This window comes from Rhipicephalus sanguineus, chromosome 11 (genome assembly GCF_013339695.2).
Source record: "Rhipicephalus sanguineus isolate Rsan-2018 chromosome 11, BIME_Rsan_1.4, whole genome shotgun sequence".
NCBI lineage: Eukaryota > Metazoa > Arthropoda > Arachnida > Ixodida > Ixodidae > Rhipicephalus > Rhipicephalus sanguineus.
The window spans coordinates 101,929,096-101,950,173 of record NC_051186.1 but is presented as its reverse complement, the minus strand read 5'-3'; the positions used below and the strand labels follow the sequence as shown (position 1 = coordinate 101,950,173).

Below are 21,078 nucleotides of genomic sequence, written 5' to 3'. Positions count from 1 at the left end.
CGGACCCTGAGAAGCTTGCCGCCGTTCTCAACTTTCCCCGGCCACAGCGTCAAAAAGACCTGCGCAGCTTTCTTGGGTTGGCTTCTTACTTCCGGCGCTTCATACGCGACTTCGCAGCACTTGCGTCCCCGCTCCATCAACTCCTCGCAAGTAACGCGCCCTTTGTTTGGTCCGAAGACTGCGGGAGTTCTTTCCTGGCGTTAACGCAAGCCCTTACGTCCGATCCGGTACTGTGCCACTTCGACCCCGACGCACCCACCATCCTTCACACTGACGCTAGCAGTCATGGTTTAGGTGCCGTTCTCCTGCAGCGTGACAACATCTCGCGCGAACGCGTCGTTGCTTACGCTAGTCGTGCTCTCACCGTTGCAGAAAAAAACTACACCATCACTGAGCAGGAGTGCCTTGCTGTTGTTTGGGCAGTACAAAAATTTCGCCCATATCTCCACGGCCGCCACTTTACAGTCGTTACCGACCATAACGCACTGCGCTGGCTTTCGTCACTGAAAAACTTATCGGGTCGCCTTGGTCGCTGGGTGCTTCGCTTGCAGGAGTACGATTTCGATGTCACCTATAGGTCTGGAAAGAAGCACCAAGACGCCGATGCCTTATCACGCTGCCCTCTGCCTAGCGAAGATAACCAACCATCGTCGCTCCAAAACGACACCGCATTTCCAGTCGCAGCGCTAAGTTGGCTATCATCCGGCACCCCATCCGTCCTCGTTTCGCACCAATGTGTCGACCCTTACTGCCGCACTATTGTTGAACGCATCAACGGCTCTTCTCCTCCTCCAAACGCCCGACTCCGTCGACAACTCAGACAATTCAAGCTTAACGGTGGTGCTTTATATCGCTATGTTTACCACCCCGATGGAAACAAATGGGTCCCAGTCGTACCACGTTCTCTCCAACGTGAGGTTCTGGAAGCATTTCACGATGATCCAACCGCCAGTCATCTAGGCTATCATAAAACTTACAACAAAATACGAAGTCGCTGCTCCTGGCCTGGCCTTTCTTCAGCCGTAGCCAATTATGTCGCCTCCTGTGTCCATTGCCAACGGCGAAAGCGACCAACGACTGCTCCTGCTGGCTTAATGCAACCACTTCCCTGTCCCGCCTTGCCTTTTGAAGTCGTCGGAATAGACTTGTACGGCCCTCTTCCAACAACATCGAATGGGAATCGTTGGATTGTCACGGCCGTTGACCATCTGACCCGCTACGCGGAAACCGCCTCTCTACAATCTGCGACTGCCACTGACGTCGCCGATTTCTTTCTGCGCAACATCTTTTTACGCCATGGAGCCCCACGCGTTCTCCTCAGCGATCGCGGCAAAGTCTTTCTGTCTTCTATTGTTGACCAAGTTTTGCGTGCCTCCAACACCATTCACAAGACAACATCTAGTTACCATCCGCAGACAAACGGATTGACAGAACGCTTTCATCGGACCCTCTCGGACATGATCTCAATGTACATCCACCCCGACCACACGAACTGGGATGCAATCCTGCCCTTCGTGACATTCGCCTACAATACGGCGACGCAACGCACTACCGGCTTTTCTCCATTTTTCCTCGTCCACGGCCGCTCCCCGAGTTTCGCTCTGGACGTCTCGTTCCTTTCGGCACCTGCACCCTCAACAGCTCCTTTCTCTGAACAATTTTTGTCTCGCCTCGCACACTGCCGTCACCTGGCTCGTGTTAACACCGGCCTTTCCCAGGAAACTCGAAAGGCTCGCTATGACTCGTCTCGGCGTGTTGTGACTTTTTCCCCTGGAGACGAAGTTCTTCTCTGGACTCCACTGCACGTTCCCGGCTTATGCGACAAGTTCACCAGTCGTTTTATCGGACCGTACACGGTCGTCGAACAGACATCCCCTGTTAATTACCGCGTGTGCCCTCTTAGCACTCCATCTGATCACCGTTGCCGTGGGACAGAGATAGTGCATGTATCTCGTTTAAAGCCTTATACCCGACGCATTTCATAGTACTCTCAGGCGGCCAGGCGGCCGCTTCCGTCGCGCGAGGGAATTAGTGTGAGCGCGAAAAGTGAATGACTCTTCCTCCTCTTTACATATCATCATCACTTGTGCATCTTCGTCATCTGTATATATCATCATCAATGTGATTTCGGCTCGAGCACGGCTGAATAAAGCGGTTCCTCATATTTTAGAAAACATCTGGCGTCTTTCGTTAAGCAGCTGGCGTCTTTTCGTTTTGCTTTAGAAACATCTGGCGTTCTTGCGTTTTGCTTTTACAAAACATCTGGCGTCTTTCGTTGGTTTATTTTATCAATCAACGGCGTTTTGAACAAAATTTTTATTGTTTAATCACGCACAGGAGAAATCTCACCAGGCACTACCTTGGAGGTAAAGAATGGCTGCTAATGGGAATAAGAGACAGAAGAAGTCGGCTTTTAGCTAACGCTGCGAATTTTTTATTGTTCAGCAACGCACAGGAAAAATCTCCCACCGGCACCACCTTGGAGGTCAAAGCGTAAGACTGGTTACGCACTACGACTACGACTACGAGGGACGAACGGGTGCCGCCTTAAGGAGCTTCGCCCCTAAAAATCGCAGCATATCCACGGAGTGAATGATGATGCGTGGGCGAAGCTGCGGAGGTTCATCGGTAAACCGTGAATCTTCCGTGAATTCTGCCCCGTACATCATCACCGACGTGAGATAGGGCGCGTTTATACTAAAGGTTCGATGAGTTATGACGACTTGCAGCTCACTTTAATTTTACATGTGCGCTGCGAATTTTCATTGTTTAGAAAACCATTGCTTTAGAAAACATCTGGCGTCTTTCGTTAAGCAGCTGGCGTCTTTTCCTTTTGCTTTAGAAGCATCTGGCGTTCTTCCGTTTTGCTTTTACAAAACATCTGGCGTCTTTCGTTGGTTTATTTCATCAATAAACGGCGTTTTGAACAAAATTTTTATTGTTTAATCACGCACAGGAGAAATCTCACCAGGCACTACCTTGGAGGTAAAGAATGGCTGCTAATGGGAATGAGAGACAGAAGAAGTCGGCTTTTAGCTACCGCTGCGAATTTTTTATTGTTCAACAACGCACAGGAAAAATCTCCCACCGGCACCACCTTGGAGGTCAAAGCGTAAGACTGGTTACGGACTACGACTACGACTACGAGGGACGAACGGGTGCCGCCTTAAGGAGCTTCGCCCCTAAAAAGTGGTGAACGATTTAGAGTACTTTGTACCCTACTATGGGAGAGCCATAGGCTGTCCCTGCCTCAGTACTGGCACGAATTTAACGTAATCATAACTTCTATTTATGAGCTCAAGGACTTTCGCGTTAACATAGTTGATTTTGCAATAGAGGTACACGCTTGTGTCGCGTGTTTCGGGTCGCGGTCTTCAACTTCCCGGCAAATACTGTCGGGGATTGTGATATAAATACTAATCCAAACGAAATATTTTAGACACAAACAACGAACCTCTATTTCCTAATGTGCCACGCATTTAGAACAGCAGAGATACAATACTTAGCCTTCGGGCAGAAACCTGTTGGCACGACTCTTATAGAGAGTGGAATGGCCTGCGTGCCATGGTTTCGGTCGGTTTCAAGTTTGCGATAGCAGCAGCACGTGTTGCACCCTAAGAAACTTCCGGTCACTTCAATTATCACTCTCTAACGCCGAAGCAGAAAGCGTGTTTTTAGGGGCGAAGCTCCTTAAGGCGGCACCCGTTCGTCCCTCGTAGTCGTCGTCATCGTAGTAGTCCGTAACAAGTCTTACGCTTTGACCTCCAACGTGGTGCCGGTGGGAGATTTCTCCTGTGCGTTGTTGAACAATAAAAAATTCGCAGCGTGCGCGTTAACTAAAAGCCGAATTCTTCTGTCTCTCATTCCCCATTAGCAGCCATTGGCATGTTCCAGTAGGAAACGTTAGTAGAAGTAGAAGTGTAAGTGTTAGCTAAAAGCCGACTTCTTCTGTCTCTCATTCCCAATAGCAGCCATTGTTTACCTCCAAGGTAGTGCCTGGTGAGATTTCTCCTGTGCGTGATTAAACAATAAAAATTTTGTTCAAAACGCCGTTGATTGATGAAATAAACCAACGAAAGACGCCAGATGTTTTGTAAAAGCAGAACGAAAGAACGCCAGATGTTTTTCTTAAAGTGTAGTAGTAGTAGTTGTATGTAGCCACCTCGCCCGATCGTCAACGGGCGAGGTGGACCGGCAACGGCGCGAGGACCCTGCCGTACGAGAGTTAAATCACACTAAAAGACATACTTTGCGGGCGATACACTCTAGTGAGCTTTCAACTTTTCGTCTTAATGTACATGATAAAGAAATTATTTCTACGAAAAACGCAAGGCACACCTTGAGCAATATATTTGGTTTTGGGACGCCAAATGGAACCACGAGGCGATGCGAAGCCGGAGCACTTGCACGATCGCGTTCCGTTGGCTTTCGTTGGGCATGCTACCGACCTCGCGTCGTGGAACGCGCGTCCTGTCTTCCCTCTAGCCTTGCCTTTAATTCGCACAGGGCGAGCGGGGAATGCGGTCGCTCTTTCGCTCGGGAGCGGACTTCTTCCTTGCATTTCACCGATCACAAGTGATAATGAAGGGACCACGTAAACCAGCAGTACAATAAACGTTTGATGTTTAATATATACACGATGTTTCACACTCTTTATATTATGTACTGGGCGCATTTCACGGAAGAGTTTCACGGTTTACAGATGATTCCCTCCGTAGCTTCGCCCCACTCATCATCATTCACCCCGTGGATATGCTGTGATTTTTTAAGTTGTGCCTGGCTAAGGAAAGACTCTTGTTTCGCTTTCAGGTAAAAGGAAGGCCCTTAAAGTTAACGACTAACTCTTATAATGTTGGGTGTGTAGCTTAGGGGAATATTTATTGAAAATATTTGGCCAGACACAGGAAGACAAGTGTTGAAACTGTGCGGAATACTCGCTAGGGCTTTTGTTCCCCGCCAATGCTACTTGACTGCCGCGGAAGCCATAAACAGCGCGCAGATCTGATAGGACCAGCATTTTTAAGTACATACGCATTTCTATGCTGAATTAACGAGAAAGCTATCCTTCCGTCTTTCTGTCGCTCCACCACGTAAGACGATCATCGTCATAAAGCAATATTTGCAAGAAACATTGGTAATAATAGTGGCGGTACATATTTTGAACACGGGCTCCGAAGGCGAATGTCTTAACTACCGGGTTACATACACACGAAACATTCATAGAAAGTGTTGTCGTTTTACAGCTGTTTTGCACCGTGGGTATGAAACATTCATAGGTTCAGATATATTAAGCGTGGGCTAAATATCCAGGCTTGAAATATATGAGCGCTCTGTAGCCGCGTTGCATTGCAATTGTAATAGGAAAACACTTTTCGTGAAGGTTTCGTTGAATTTCGTGGTATAGTGGAACAAGAAACCGCTCTATGACAACATGCAAAGCCTACATGAAGGATTGTACACTCTAGGGAAATTATCACTTTGAGAAAATGTTGTACCAAACACGCGTTTCGGTGGTCACGGCGTGCGCCTGCCATGTGCATGTTCCCGACGCTGACGAACGCTGGAAAGAAGGTGAAACACTTCATGCCGATGCCGCCCGAAAAGAACGTTCTGGGGAAGACTGCAACCTATAAAATAACTCCATGCTTTCGCATCGCATACACCACTCCCAAATAGGATTGTGCATGGATATTTTACTGCGATAGCAACTATATGGGCCCTCTCTGCAGGTTTTTGCCGTCGCCGTCATGTTCTGTATTAATTATTAATTACAATTAGATAACATCGCCCCTCCTGTCGTATCTTCTATGTGGAAGTAAAGGTGCGCGAGCGCTGCCGACGAATGCGGCCGAAACAGAGATGAAATGAACCGGCCATCGCCGTCGCGCGAAAGGCGCATGCGATAGCGTCGCCACGCGTGCGATGTCCGCCGTCGATGGCTCCTCAAGCAGACAGGAACCGCCCCGCTCGTCTTTCGTCGGGTGAAGAGGTGTTAAAGTGGGAGGGCTGCGTCGCTCGGGTATCAACTGCGAACTTTGATCAGTATCGCGCGCGCAATTTCGACAGATCTCAGTAAACGGCTCCTACCCTTCTACGTGCCGCGCTCTCACTGCTTACACTGTGTTGAGATGACAGAAAGCACAAAAACTGCTTCGCTCACTGGAGCGGCCATATTCTCTAAAGGCTCGACCACACCGAAGGCCGAAGCGGATGAGCGGGAAAAAAGGAAAGCGGTAGAATTCTCCTCGCCAGGCGACTGAAGCGGGTGGAAAACGAGGCGGCGAGCCGGATCACTCAGGAACAGATTTTTTTTTCCGCCCGCCGACGCTATCCGCTTTGCCGCAGCCAATCAGAGTGCCATGCGGCTGTGGCGCTGGTATAAACATCCTGTTGAGGCGGAAATGGCTCCGACGTTGCAGCAAATATACTTTTAATACCGCTGCCTTAAAAACACACTTTCCGCTTCTATATCGAGGGGGCGGCTTCTGAGTGACGTGTCATCGCAGTGTGACGCCACGGGAAGACAGCAACTCGCGACGTATTAGTGGCAGATCTGTCGTGGTGCACGTTATCAGCGATGAGGGAATTATCGTCCAGTGACGCCGCAGTGATTTCTGCGACTTAGGCTGCGTGCAGGACGCAGAATTCGCAAACTCAGTGGAACTGTGTGGACTCGTCGGGATAATGCCCACTTCAGTGGGGCTGGCTTGCAGATGCTCAGCGACGAAAACGTTAAAATCAAAGTAAAATATTTCATACTATAATCGGTGACAGCCTAAGAATAAATATAAGCTCCGCCCACGAGGCCGCATTTCTCATACTTTGCATGCCTCCGCGCTACAAACGAAGTAGTTCCTAAACAATGGCAATAATTTTCACTCATATAAACCTTACTTTGCAATACTGCACTGATATTGAAAAAAAGAAAGCAAAGCTAGATAAAATAAATTGTGAAGGCACGGAGTTCAGCGTCAGCATAACAATATATCTGTTGTTTGAATCGCACCCCGCGCTATGGATATCTCGCAGCCTATACGAAGAAGTAATGTGCATCTCAAAGGTGGTCTTTCTGAGCAGTACCTATCATGGTTTTAAAACAAAGGATACCAGATTTAACGTAAAACTTAAAATAAAGGAATCTTTATTTTACGGTTTCACAGAACAAAACAGGGACATTATTGACATTTAATAAGGTCGTCTGTAAATTTCTTTGCGAAACTTTCGCCACCAGTTTACTTCACTGTCTGCTGTAACTATGACAACTGTGACTCAAAGCGAAGTATGGCGAAGCGGTCTGAGATTGCCTTCATGAATTTCGACTCTTGTGTTGCCGTAAATATCACATTTGCGTCCCTAGTCGCCGTGCTTGTCATCGTGTTTGAGAAAAACGTCAAGGCTTCATTTGATGTCTTGTTTCCACGAAATAGAAGCGTGTAGCACACATGGAGCTTAACTGTGGCGGTCATTGCATGCGTTGCCGTTACGTTCATGCCAAGGAGATGTACGCGGCTAAATTGGCGTTGACTAAATGCTTTACGTGGGATTGTTTCTCACTTCGACAATCTGCAATGGCATTGCCATTACCCCTTAAGCCCTTGAGCTTTCAAGTTTTTATTTAATTTATTATTTATTTATTACATACCTGCGCCGCCCCAGTTGGCATTACAGCGGGGGGGCCCACTTTTGCAGGAAGCGGGGCCCCTACTTTCCATATATGTGTGTCTATATGTATATATTGTAGTGTACACGTACCTCACAGGAGTACGGCCACTAGCGTGGGTTCGGACTTAGCGAGCCACAGGGCCGCGTTTGCCGTCGCCTCGCGTGAACTAGCGCGCCGCTGCACACGTACGTTCGAGCGCAAAGGCGCCGAGCGCGACACGGCAAGTACACAGTACTGCTCTCGAGATCCGCAACAGTTTATTGCCTGCGGCAACACCACAAAACGCAGTACACCACCCGCTCCTAAAGGCGGCGGGAGAAGCAAAACAGGCTTCCCCACGCCACGGGCGGAAGTACAACACAAAGGGTGCCGCTAGCACGTCTCCGCGGGCAAAGGGCTGTAAGGAGTGGGGTACGGCGGGTCTCGTTACGGTAGCTGGCTCCCGCCGTCCGTCCCCATAGCCCAAGGTTCCCAGTGAGGAGGCGCGTTCTTTCAAGAAGGAACGTAGATTTATTTACATGGTTAAGAGATTGGAGTGAAAAGAGAGCGCTGAGAAATAACGTCAAAAGTCTTCGGCTTTTATAGCCCCGAGACCGTCACTGCAGAAGCACGGGCAAACCGGTGTCAGCGTCTCCCGCCAATCCGGTGACCTGTCGTCTTGGCGTCCGGCCTCCCGAAAGGAGGCAAATAGTCACACAATACACTCGCCACGCCCCGAATACTCGTAGGTGAGAAGGTCGGCGAGGAGTTCCAGTCCAAAGGGGAATTGGGGTTGGAGGACCGATGACCTCTGCTTCCACTGCCGGTAATACTCGGAAGAAGCGTTGAATGAGATGGCTGCCTCGGGTGAAGGCACCACCTGGGTTGATGGGAGCGTCTCCAACGGCGCGATCCCACGCTTACCAAAACGCACGATAAAGCGGGTGTGTCGAATTCCGGAAAACACGCAGACCGCTCCCTCCGGCACGGGTTAATTTTCCCTGCTGCGGTAGGGTAGAAGGCAGAAGTGGCTGGCTGAGAATCTCTTCCGCGGTACTATCTCACGAAGAGAACAACGAGCCAAAAAGGGGTCTCCGAATTCCGACGTCCTTTTTCTGGGAAATCCATCCACGGCGACATGTCCGCTCGCCCGGCAAAAGCTCCTCCAGGAAGAATCGGCGTTCCTGCCTCCGTCTGAGCGCCGATACGGGGGGAGAAGACAGCATTCTGGTAGACAGCCGCACGCTCAATGGCGTCTGCCTCGATGAATTTTAAGGCCAAACGTAACAGCTCCTCCGCCGCCCGAAAAATCTCGGCTGGCCAGCGCTCACAACCGCTGGGCACGAAGAGAAAGGCTGGTGACGAGGACGACGTCCTGTCTTGGAACCGCAACTGCGAACTCGCAACAAACTCCCAAACCACCTCACAATGATCGACAGCAGCAAAGCGAACCACACAACACAATGCCACGCCGCGATCAAGCGCCTTGGACTCGCTAAAAACTCTCCAGGCTTCTCAAGACACACAAATAAATGAAAAACCCGGTACTCTAAAATTTGGCAGAATTTTGTGCCGCCAAAGCTACAACACTCATGTATGAGTAGATGCCTACAAGATAGATCATTTTGGTCATCCAAGCAAAACAACACCAAAAGCAGATATAATCTGGCTCTAGATCCCTAAAAGAACCAATTTTAAAACAAGTCTGCTCCTACCATCCGTACTGCTATGTAGCGTTACCTTCTCATATCTAACTACACGAAAAACAACCAACAACACAGCTTTCACACGAAGGCTACCTAAAACCTACAGAAGATATCTGTGCGTATTCTCTACGCTCACTCAAAACAAACTCAAAACGTAGCCGCTATTACCTACTTGAGACACAACCTGACGTACTCGCAAACTCTTTCACAACAGATTCAGCTGCGTCATACAACACGAAAAACAACCAACAACACAGCTTTCACACGAAGGCTACCTAAAACCTACAGAAGATATCTGTGCGTATTCTCTACGCTCACTCAAAACAAACTCAAAACGTAGCCGCTATTACCTACTTGAGACACAACCTGACGTACTCGCAAACTCTTTCACAACAGATTCAGCTGCGTCATACAACTGTCTGAAACGTGTCCCTATCCTTAATGTTCAGTAAAGCGTAACGCTCAGCTTACGTGATTACACGACCTGTAAGCCTACAATGAAAGTGAACAAAACAGAGGGAATAAATATCGCGTACTAACAGGCTCGTGTGGTCAATGCCACCCGTCCCTGAGAGCCGCTCTGATAAAGAACGCACTGCGCTCTGCTGTGCTCTTTAGCTCTACACTGCTCGCATTCATAGAGCGCTGAAAAATTAACACGCATCATTAACACGCATCAAGTCAAATAGGAAAAGGATGGACACTTCTGAAGAAACAGTTTATTTGTCAACGTTTCGATCGGAGACAGATCTTTATTAAGGCAAAATTTACGAGGCTACGATGCGCTTTTATAGCGTCGTCCTCCGTGCAGGTAGAGCGAGAAAAAGAAATAATAAAAAAATCACAGCATATCCACGTGGTGAATGATGATGAGTAGGGCGAAGCGAACTCGCGCTGCAGCACGGCGATGACATTGGCGCGAGCGTGGTCCTTCTTGATGGAAGATATTGTGAGTAGATTGTTTGAGAACCACAATCTGTTGCACACACCGCAACTATGGCCGAAACTGTTATCAAGGAAGTCCCGCTGGAAGCGCGCGTCGGCGCCTTCGGGCAGAGCCCGCCTGATGCGTTTTGCAGCCACTTCACGTGCTCGCACAGCCTCGGGCTCTGCCTGCCGGTATGCGCGCTTTCTCGCCGCTTCACAGTCCTTCACATTTTGAAGATCCGATTCGCGCCGCAGCCGTGCAGCTTCGACCTCGCGGGCTCGAACGGCGGGGTCTTCGAGCCGCAGCCGTGCAGCTTGTCGAGCAGCTTCGGCCTCGCGGGCTCGAACGGCGGGGTCTTCGCGCCGCAGCCCTGCAGCTTGTCGAGCAGCTTCGGCCTCGCGGGCTCGAACGGCGGGGTCTTCTCACCGCAGCCCTGCAGCTTGTCGAGCAGCTTCGGCCTCGCGGGCTCGAACGGCGGGGTCTTCGCGCCGCAGCCGTGCAGCTTGTCGAGCAGCTTCGGCCTCGCGGGCTCGAACGGCGGGGTCTTCTCGCCGCAGCCGTGCAGCTTGTCGAGCAGCTTCGGCCTCGCGGGCTCGAACGGCGGGGTCTTCTCGCCGCAGCCCTGCAGCTTGTCGGGCAGCTTCGGCCTCGCGGGCTCGAACGGCGGGGCCTTCGCGCCGCAGCCGTGCAGCTTGTCGAGCAGCTTCGGTTTCGCGGGCTCGAACGGCGGGGTCTTCTCACCGCAGCCCTGCAGCTTGTCGAGCAGCTTCGGCCTCGCGGGCTCGAACGGCGGGGTCATCGCGCCGCAGCCCTGCAGCTTGTCGAGCAGCTTCGGCCTCGCGGGCTCGAACGGCGGGGTCTTCGCGCCGCAGCCGTGCAGCTTGTCGAGCAGCTTCGGCCTCGCGGGCTCGAACGGCGGGGTCTTCTCGCCGCAGCCCTGCAGCTTGTCGGGCATCTTCGGCCTCGCGGGCTCGAACGGCGGGGTCTTCTCGCCGCAGCCGTGCAGCTTGTCGAGTAGCTTCGGCTTCGCGGGCTCGAACGGCGGAATCTGCTTCGCGGCGTCGACGTGCAGCTTCGGCCTCGCGGGCTCTCACCTCAGGATTCTGTCTGCGAGCGCGCGCTGCCGCCGCCTTCCGTGCCCTCCGTTCCGCAGCCTTGTCTTCCATCTGGCGACTCCGAGCTAAAGAGAAAGCGTGCCAAGAGGGAGCCTCATGGCGCGTTACTTCTGAAATGTTGTCTTCGGGTGTCGTTGAAAACACGAGACGTAGTAAAGAAGGAAGAACGCCACACAGGCGAACACGCACGAGAGTGTCACTCGTCAACGTCGTCTTCTTCTTCTACTGCATACCAGAACGCGCAGTAAAGAAGAAAGAATGCCACACAGGTGAACACGCACGACAGTCTCACTCGTCAACGTCGTCTTCTTCTTCTACTGCATACCAGAAAGCGCGCTTCTCACGAGCTAGAGGTGGCTACTACAACGCTACAAACAAACGGAGGATGGACAGACCCACGGCATAAGGAGCTTCGCCCCTAAAAATGTAGAAACGAGAAAAACAGTAGCCAAAAGACCACGCGTATACACTCGCACATAGGGAAAACACGTGCATCCTCGAAGAAGAAAAAGGAAAACATATAAATGTCTATATAGATAATCTCGAAGGACACAATCAGTAAGTACATTCTTTTCGTCCATTGTCAAGCCCCACCTCTCCTATTGTTGTTCGTTCCACTGCGCTGCTAAGATGCACAAGTTCCACCTCTCCGGCTCCCCCCTCATTTGTTCGTGAAGCATAGTGAGGCTTCACACGAAGGGTTAAGTGCGTAAAAAAGGAGTCTATGCACTATGAGCTTCACGAGTTTAATATAAACAAATTATCACTGCGCAATTAATACATGCACACAATACGTAAAAAAGGAGTCTACGCACTATGAGCTTCACGAGTTTAATATAAACAAATTATCACTGCGTAATACATGCACACAATACACTCGAAATGCAAAAAAACGCCCGTTAGACAAAAACAAGAATTCCAAATCTGATATCGTGAACTATGATGCAACGCGATTAAAAACAGCTTTTTTTTTTCACTCAATAATAGTTTTAGTGGCGTCACTACAGTTACGATCACGATCCATGCAATCGACGTGTCACAGCGAGCGCATTATTGCACGGTTTGTGGACAACGATTACCTCGCACGGCGTTTTTAATTGCAAGGAGTTCGTGCATCGAGCTCGAGACTTACGCGACGGGCACTTCAACCTAGAACATCATTCTGGGCTGGTGGAACTCAATTCCGCTAAGACGACGCAACTGCCCCAATAGGCACACGTCGCATAATCACACACGCACGAGATCACCACAATTATCTTCTTATAATGCACACACCACTAATATTCTCCACATCTGGTTTGTTTACAATCGCATTGTGTTGCGCTAATGGGCTATGTTGGTCGCTTTCTTTCTTTCACGCTTCGTCTGCACATACGTGACTTATACAGGTGCACAGCACGGCGCATATCGCAATAGATCACCGAGATTCCCACGTTGCGAGCTCCAACTAACACACGCACACACACGCAATTGTGGCAACGGTAATGCTATGGCTTTTCCGGACGGTAAATCGTACACAGACACGCACATTCCTACTTCAGCGTCACCTCACTGCACACGAATGAATGCGACGACAATCGCCGATGTGGTGACCCTCAGGCGATATGCTTGGGGTATCTGAGCGATGGAGGGAACACACGCCGTGTTGCAACTTGACGCTCACGAAACGACGGAGCGCGCTAAAGCGTTGTAAAACACTCCGAGCTGCTGCCGCTTCGGTACAATTCAAACGCGGCACAGTCACAAGCTCCTACAGCATCGTATGACGACCGGCGAGGATGATGCTGGGTACGTGCGGATAACAGCAGGAAATAGCTTCTTCTAGAAGAAACAAACACCGCAGGAAATTCGAATCGACGGATCTCGGTCTCGGTGCACCGGTACCTCGCCTCTCATCGCGAACGGCGCCATGTTGCATTTTTCATTATTATGTCTTAACCGTTACGTCATGGGAAAGAGCGGCCGTTGTTGGACGCGCATAATACAAATGGACAGTGGTACAGATTACTTTTTATTCTTAACTTGCAAAGATTTTAAACCTCCTTGTTAGCTTATCACCGACTATAGCTGTCCAACGGGTCTGTGGAGAGCGTTAACACTGCGTACCAAGGAAACGAAAAATGTCCCTTTTGCGATGACCCAAGATCGTGTCAGTACTCGTTTGAGCGTTAGCTGACATTGTGCTGTTGATTATTTGTAAAACTAGTTCCATGCATAGAAGGCATGTGCAAGCGGCGGAGTTGAGCACATGCAGTCGTAATTTTCGCGTTATCAAAATGCAAAAATGAAATACTGACCGAAAATTGCGTCGACCACCAGAGCACAGGGTGCGGTTCTTTTTCATAAAGATATCAAGCAGAATGATTCTCCCGTCCGTGTGACCAGCAAAAGTGAACCCTTTTTCTTCAGTGTGGACGGCTTACTGCTCAGCCGTAGTAGAGAACGAAATACTGTAAATCTTTAAACACTTTTTTATAAACACACATCGGGCGGTCGCCGTATGATCGCTGTCGCGTATGGCGACATATTACTGCTCTTCTACAGTAGGAGGACGTAGTGCTCTGAATCGTTAGCCTTATACGCTTAAGGGGGCCCTGCAACACTTTTTGAGCATGGTGAAGAAACGCTGCCGAACGCGAGCCAAACATAGCGCAGCACACGGCCTGGAATTTACAATAATTCTCAACGTCAGCTAGAAATCGTTCCCTCTTCTCTCGGCAAATGATGCCATAAGCCCAAATAACCGCACCATAAACCCTAAAGTCCACGGCCATTGGCTGATTTGAGCATCGTGAGCTGCATGGTTACTGCGGGCGCCGCCGGATGCCGCCACGTGCGCGCACGCGCGCACTTGCGATCACATTGAAAGTAAGCTGCTCGTTCGAAAAAAATGTGCTCAAGGTTCAAGTCGGGGCTGGGACAGCGATAGGTGTTCCCGCGAAAGCTCCTCAGGATCAAATAAAGTTCAATTTTTGTCTGTCTGTCTGTCTGTCTCAAGGTCATGGCAAGCGCTGACGAACGGACGTATCTTCTTTCCCCGATGTCATACACCTCCCCCCCCCCCCCCAAACCCCCTGCTTAGCTTTTGGCGCATTACGAAATCAGAAAGGAAGCGTCTAAAGCGCTGCGACAAATCCCTGTAACTCCGCTCTTACATGACGGATTCGAACAATTTAACATTTGATTTTAACCCCTTTACAATTTAACCCCCTTTAACACTTGAAGGTGAGACCAATCGAAAGCGCTCGAAGTTATAGCGCTTGTTCACTGGCTTGATTTCTTGGAGAAGATGTGAAATAGCTTGTAATATCCCCATTGGCTCTCCACCTCGCATGGAAAGGGAATGAACGGTGCAAAAAAGGACAGTTGAGTGGCCCAAACAGGGGTAAGCCTCAGTGATAGCATAGTCCCTCAATACCTTTATTTTAAAGTATTGAGGGACTGTGGTGATAGCATAAAAGAACGCTTTTTTTCTGCCTATGTAGAACAATATTACCCGTACTTGCAGACAGCTTTTCTTGACAACGAAGGGAAAGCTACGGGGGCGGAGCTTCTGCACATGTGCACTTACGCGAAGTAGTCCGGTATGGCGCGTTTCGCAGCGCTGTGAAAAGTGATGGCTGCGCGCAATCAGCGTTTCATATCGACGCAGACGCCGTTTAGCGTTCGAGGTTCACCTAAGAGGCGCGACTTTCTCACGCATGCAAAAACGCAAAGTGACAACGTATAAAGTTAAACAAATACAAAAACCTCACTGGTGCGTTCTGTCTCAAAGAGCTACATGTAGAAAATAAAGTATTTTTTTTTCTGTCTCACGCAGAAAATACGGGCACATTCATTGTGGGGCTACACTCATAAGCGGTAGGATACGCGCGATTTGGCTGTCTAGCCTTCGCTTCACTGCCGCGAAAAGTTGTCCGCGAGTACAGAAGGATTCCCTATGGCCGGCGTTGCATGCGCAAATCGAGTGCAACTAAACTACGAAGCAGGAGCAGCGCTGTTGTGTGACGTAGGCAGGTAGTCGGCATGAGTGGCGGCAGTAGTGGCGTAGTTGAGCGGAGGGCACCCTGACGGCGAAGGGCCCTCTACCACACGATTCTTCATGAATATGGTTTAGTTAAAGGCATGTAGGTTGATGAGGATCAAAAAGTATGTACGACGATAGGTGTAGTAGAGATGTGTGGCAATTCAGTCGCTCAGCTGCAGCCTGTGGACCAGCGTGTTTCTAACGTTCTTGGTTTTAAAAAATCAGGAGCCCTTGCCCTACCAGGAAAATGGGGGCAAGCGAAGGTTTGCGTCTGCGTACCTGACGTGCTACTTTACTTTCTTTCTTTTAACACGAAAGTGCTTTACGCCGGGGTCCACCACGGCTCTACTCACGTATTTCCGTCACGGATATGACGTTGTAAAGTATAATGACGAACAGTTGGCTAAGAAAAAAATCCATCACCGGGAGTCGAACTTACGACCTCTCGTTCCGCAGCGCGAGGCGCGCAACGATTCGGCCACATACGGCATGTTCATTGTCATGCAAACGACGAGCTATTTATATACACCATTTACCGATGGCGGTACTCAGAGATCGGTGGCACTTCAGCCTGTTTTCGTTATCACTAGCGAGATGGCGCGAAGGGCTCGAAGAGCGCGGTTTAAAGGTTGTCGCTCCACGCGGATAAACGCGCGCCTCTACAGGGCGTGGTCGCTCGTTCGCGGGCTTATCTCGTGATGGCGGTAGTGTGTACGTCTTGAGCTCTCACCGCAAGTTTGCATTGAGAGCACGAAGGTCACTTCGCTCACCGCAGCGGCCGCTTTTGCGGAAGGAGCACGCTGCTCACACAGAAACAAGTTACAACTGCGACAGTGCGCGCTTATCCTGTGTATGTTCGTTCCGTGCGCCCATTCTGCTTGAGCAGCGTGTTGCAAGTTTCGAGCTGCTTGCCGTTCTTCGCGTGACATTACAATTTGTTGCTGTAGCATTCATTCCTTCGCACTTGGGGCGAAAGAATGCATAACAAACGCTCAACTACGTCTGTGAAGACACGTTTCACTTTCCTGTCATACCGATCCCTATGACAGAGGGATCAGCCATGTTTTTTTTTCTTTCTTTCTTTCCTTCTTTCTTTCTTTCTTTCTTTTTCTCTTTATTTCTTTCTTTTGCCTTTCTTTCTTTTTCTCTCCCTCTTTTTCCTGTCTTTCTTTCTTTTTTCTTACTTTCTTTTTCTTTCTGTCTCTTTCTTTTTTCTTTCTCTCTTTTTCGTTTCTTTCTTCCCATTTTCTTTCATTCTTTTTCCTCCTTTCTCTCTTCCTTTTTCTTCCTTTCTTTCTTTTCTCTTCCTTTATTTCTTTCCGCCTTTCTTTCATTCATTCTTTATTTTTTCATTCCTTCTTTCTTTATTTTCTCTGTCTTTATTTTTCTTCCTTTCTTCTTTCTTCCTTTCTTCTTTTTTCTTTCTTTTATTCCTTCCTTTTTTTCTTTTTCGTTCTGTTTTCTTCTTTCCTTTCTCTCTTTCTTTTCTCTTTCTTTCTCTCTTTCTTTCTATCGCACTGCGCAATGCTTCCTCGTTCATCCATGACCCATGACTGGAACGGGGCTTTCATCCGCAACACTTCAGTTGCTTCAGGCAACAACGACCGTCGTGCGCTCATATCCAGGAAGCAATGAAATATGGCAACGTAAAATGACAAGTCACCGCAATAAAAGATCACATTGTCGTATCCGAAACAGCTAATCGCCAACGAGCCATGATCGAGAAAACATTTATTGGAAAGCAGTCATGTGCAACTTCGCATGTGACCGGGCGCCTTCGATGGTCGCATTTCTGTATGCTCATGATGGTTAGCGCAAACGGAACATGGACGGAGAGAAGGAAACGACGACACAAGCGCTATGTCGTCGTCTTCTTCTCTCCGACCGTGTACCGTTTGCGCTAACCATCATGAGCATTTTCCAACTCGCCCAATTCGCTACCCTCTTTTTGTATGCTCGCTAGCGCCAGGTATCTCGTGTACAACGCCACGACTGAAAGATCCGAGTTATAATAAGAGTTTCGCTTATAACCTGTCCTCTCCAGAGAGTTCAAGCCTCGCTACGTGGTCCGGTACGGCTCGACGCGCACCTCCCGCCAAGCAACCGCATTCGTGAGCAAGGTGTTCAAGCACCCGAACTGCCACCTCGTGAACCAGGACCGCGCCGTCGACGACGTTGCCATTCTCGTACTGCGGACTGCCCTGCCTCTGTCCCCGGTGTGCCTGCCCCGGGCGGGTGCACCACTGCCCTCGCATGTCACCGTCGCTGGCTGGGGCAACACCATACCGAGTGAGTGTGCAGTCGGCGCCCGAGTGTGAGTCTAGAGCTGAGGATATAGTACGCACCAACCGAAGAAAAAATGGCAGCTCCGCCCAAGGAGGTTTAGGCTCCGCCCACAGGCTCCGCTCCTTCACCTGTGAAAGGCAGTCGTGCTAGCTGGTTTGCGCTGAAAGCCTAAGTACTTTTCCTCGGCTAATGGAAATATGCGCATATTAGGTATGAAAATTTCGTCGTTACTAGCTAAAACAATGCGTTTGGCTGAAGCAGCGATGTCAGAATACCAGACAAAATTTGCCATGACGTTCAAGTTTCTGATCTGAAACCAGCGACACGACGTAGGTCTATATAGCACATCAGCTCTGTGAACACTCGAGAAGTACTTGAGGTCATAAAAAGGAGTAAGCGCTATTAGACGGAGAATTTGTGCAAATTTTTGTGGGAGGTGCAGGGATAGTTGTGGGTGAAGCTGAGATTTTTTCTTAAATTGTAACCGAATATAGTGGAGGAACAAGTGATATCATGTGACGCAATTTTGTCAAGCCAACGCGTTAACGTTAGTTCTATGAACCTGTCTCGTCAAGATGCCGCCAGCTATGAGCAGTCCAAAAATATACGCACGAAATTGTCATGCTTTATGTTTTCATTGTAGAAGTAACTGTTAATAACGCGGCAGTCGCACTGGTATTTTAGATTACGATTGAGCCCCGATCGGGATCAAAATGGTTGAAGGCGATTGGCTCCAGTCCGTATCTTACGTGAATAAGCCAACTGCGATCAAGAAATTTGATCCCTATCAGTCTTGTTCGCGATCAAAATTGCGTCATCCAAAACCCGTATTACGCATAATTGACCATTTCTAATGCGATATCTTGACTACGTACGGATGTGACTAACACTCGCTGTCCAGACGCTTATAACTTCTACAAACGGGCCAGTTATAACATGCGAGGAACAAACGCTAGCAGGGCGCTACACTCCGTCATGCGCGCAGTCATGAGGGAGAAATTTGATGGAACCAAGTGATTAATATTTAGTGACAAGTCTGTATTGGTGCAACAGATTCGAATCCGAGAAAACGTATATGACATTTCACCCTTCTTGTCATTACAATTTAGAATCAGCTTTCAATGGACATTAAATTTGATGTTCCTAATGAATGCAAATATCTTCACGCCGTGCGCGCCTATCTGCGCAGTTTGGCTCCGTTGTTTATGTTTGCTTGGATGCGAATTTGTACATGCCTATGCTTGCAGGCATCGACTCGCTGCAGCTGCCTGAGCTCCTCAAGGAGGCCCAGATGGAGGTCATCGACAAGGAAAAGTGCCAGGAGGAGCACTCGTACGCAAACCTGACGCACCAGATATGCGCCCAGGCGTCGTCCGGCTTTCCGGGAGTGGTGTGTGCTTTCACAGGCCCCTGACCAGAACCCGCCTCATCAAACTTGAAAAGCGACCATAGACATCGGCGGCATCCACCTTAACGCGAGTGATGCAGGCGAAATATTAAGGATAAAGCCTTAGACGCCTCGTCAAACGCGATAAGTGGCCGTCGGCGCCAACGCGAGTGATGCAAAAGATAATCGTGTGATGGCGCACCCTATGACGTTACCATTACGTCACAATCTAAAATTTGTGGCGTCGTCATGACGTCATCACGACATCGTCGCTTGGTCAAATGTGGGCGGATCCCTGAAGCACTGCAAAACCACGCGAGGTGCAGAAAATGCCAGTTGTTAAAATCCCAGAGGCAGTGCAAAACTACGTTGGGTGCAGAAGCTCTCGGGAGGTCGTGAATCAGTACAATAATCGAGTGAAAGGGAAAACAAGATGGCTGTCGCCCTTGAGTCGTCCTAGGCAAATGCATAACGGACCGCGTGAAGTGTTAGCTATGGAACGAAAAAGACGTACAGGGCAGCGCGTAAAAGCAATCTACCGCAGCAATATAGAAGACAAAGTTCTCCCTTGCTTCCACATAGTTTGGCCATCTATGACGTCATGATGACGTCACACGATGACATCGAATTATGATTGTTTTGCATCACTTCATGTTGACGCCAATGCCGCCGACCGTCACTTTTCGCGTTCGATGAGGCATCCAAGGCTTTAGCCTTAATACTTGTCCCTCTTGTCCACACAGCTGTGAGCAGCGTTGACGGTATGCCCTCTTTTCTCTTTCCTCGCAGGGCGACTCCGGCGGCCCTCTGATGAGCAAGGGCTCGTCGGGAGAGTGGACCCTTGTGGGTGTCGTCTCGTGGGGCAACGAGACCCGGTTCAGGTCGTCACCGTTCGTCTTCTCGGATGTCTCGGCACTGCTCACGTGGATACACGACATCGTCGCCATGCCCGTCTGGTAGCCAGCAGAGTGAATTGTCTGCAAGCAGGCTGGGGAGATGGCCTAATAAAACGAGTAACCGGTGTCGTTTCAGTTCATTGGAGTTTGTTCTTTGCTTGTTCTCCTGTGTGCGTGTGCGAATATTTTTCTTCTAGAGATCCAGCTTGACTACCTGCTAAGAGCGCATTCTCTGCGTCTCTTGGTGCTCACCAGATCACATACTGCATGAATCTGTATGATGAGGGTTGTTTCTTCATGTTCGTTTTGCGTAGATAGCCAAAGCTCACGTGTGTATGTGTAAGAAATACGTAGACGTTTTTAAAAACTTACCTAAACGACACAATATTTGCGTGTCGTGTTGGTTAGCTTTGCTTACTTCGAATAGACGAATTACCCTGAAATTGCAGCGGCTTTCCTACGCATGACTTAAACTCTGAGCATTCCCCATTGCTTATGTTATTCTGTACAGTGAAAAAAACTGACTAAAAACATGAACCTAATAAGGTTTTACGTGCTAAAGCCACCATATGATTACGAGGCACGCCGTAGTGGAGGGCTTCAGAAATTTCGACCATCTGGTGTTCTTTAAAGTGCACTGACGTCGCACAGCATGAGGGCCTCTAGAATTTCGCCTCCAACGAAATGCCACCGCCGAAAATCATAAATGTCTGTAGAGACCAGAGAACTCAAGTTTTCTCCTGGCAACAATGTATGTATACTGCTCAATAGAACAGTTTTTAGCAGCTATATGAGCTGTCGGAACCAAACTGGCACGAACCTCCTCCCTCCAACTTACCTCGTGCGAGCAGGCGATTACCTTAGAAAGTTACTGCGAAGTCTTAACTGTTGAAATACATAGCAGAGAACACCATTTTGTTTCTTGTGTTTTCCCTTTGCTCCAGCCTTGACTAAGAAATTTCTCGTTTTTCACTAAGGACAACGTCACTAGCATGTGCATGAGTCGAGGAACGAGTTCGAAAAGTTTATTATACATGACTGTTAACGCCGTGTGCGGACGTAAAAATATTTTGTGCAAAGTGATCCTCGTG

The 21,078-nt window shown here is 49.2% G+C and overlaps 1 protein-coding gene across 1 annotated transcript in view; it reads left to right on the top strand.

The window, feature by feature from the left end:
• The window catches only part of LOC119373425 (chymotrypsinogen B), a 42,146-nt gene extending 22,019 nt beyond the window's left edge, over positions 1-20,127 (top strand). Inside the window, exons 6-8 of the mRNA XM_037643451.2 lie at positions 17,463-17,707; positions 18,952-19,094; positions 19,881-20,127. Coding sequence (XP_037499379.1) covers positions 17,463-17,707; positions 18,952-19,094; positions 19,881-20,051 — 559 coding nt within the window. The 3' untranslated portion in view covers positions 20,052-20,127. The remainder of the gene's footprint in view (positions 1-17,462; positions 17,708-18,951; positions 19,095-19,880) is intronic.
• The last annotated feature ends 951 nt before the right edge of the window (positions 20,128-21,078 follow it).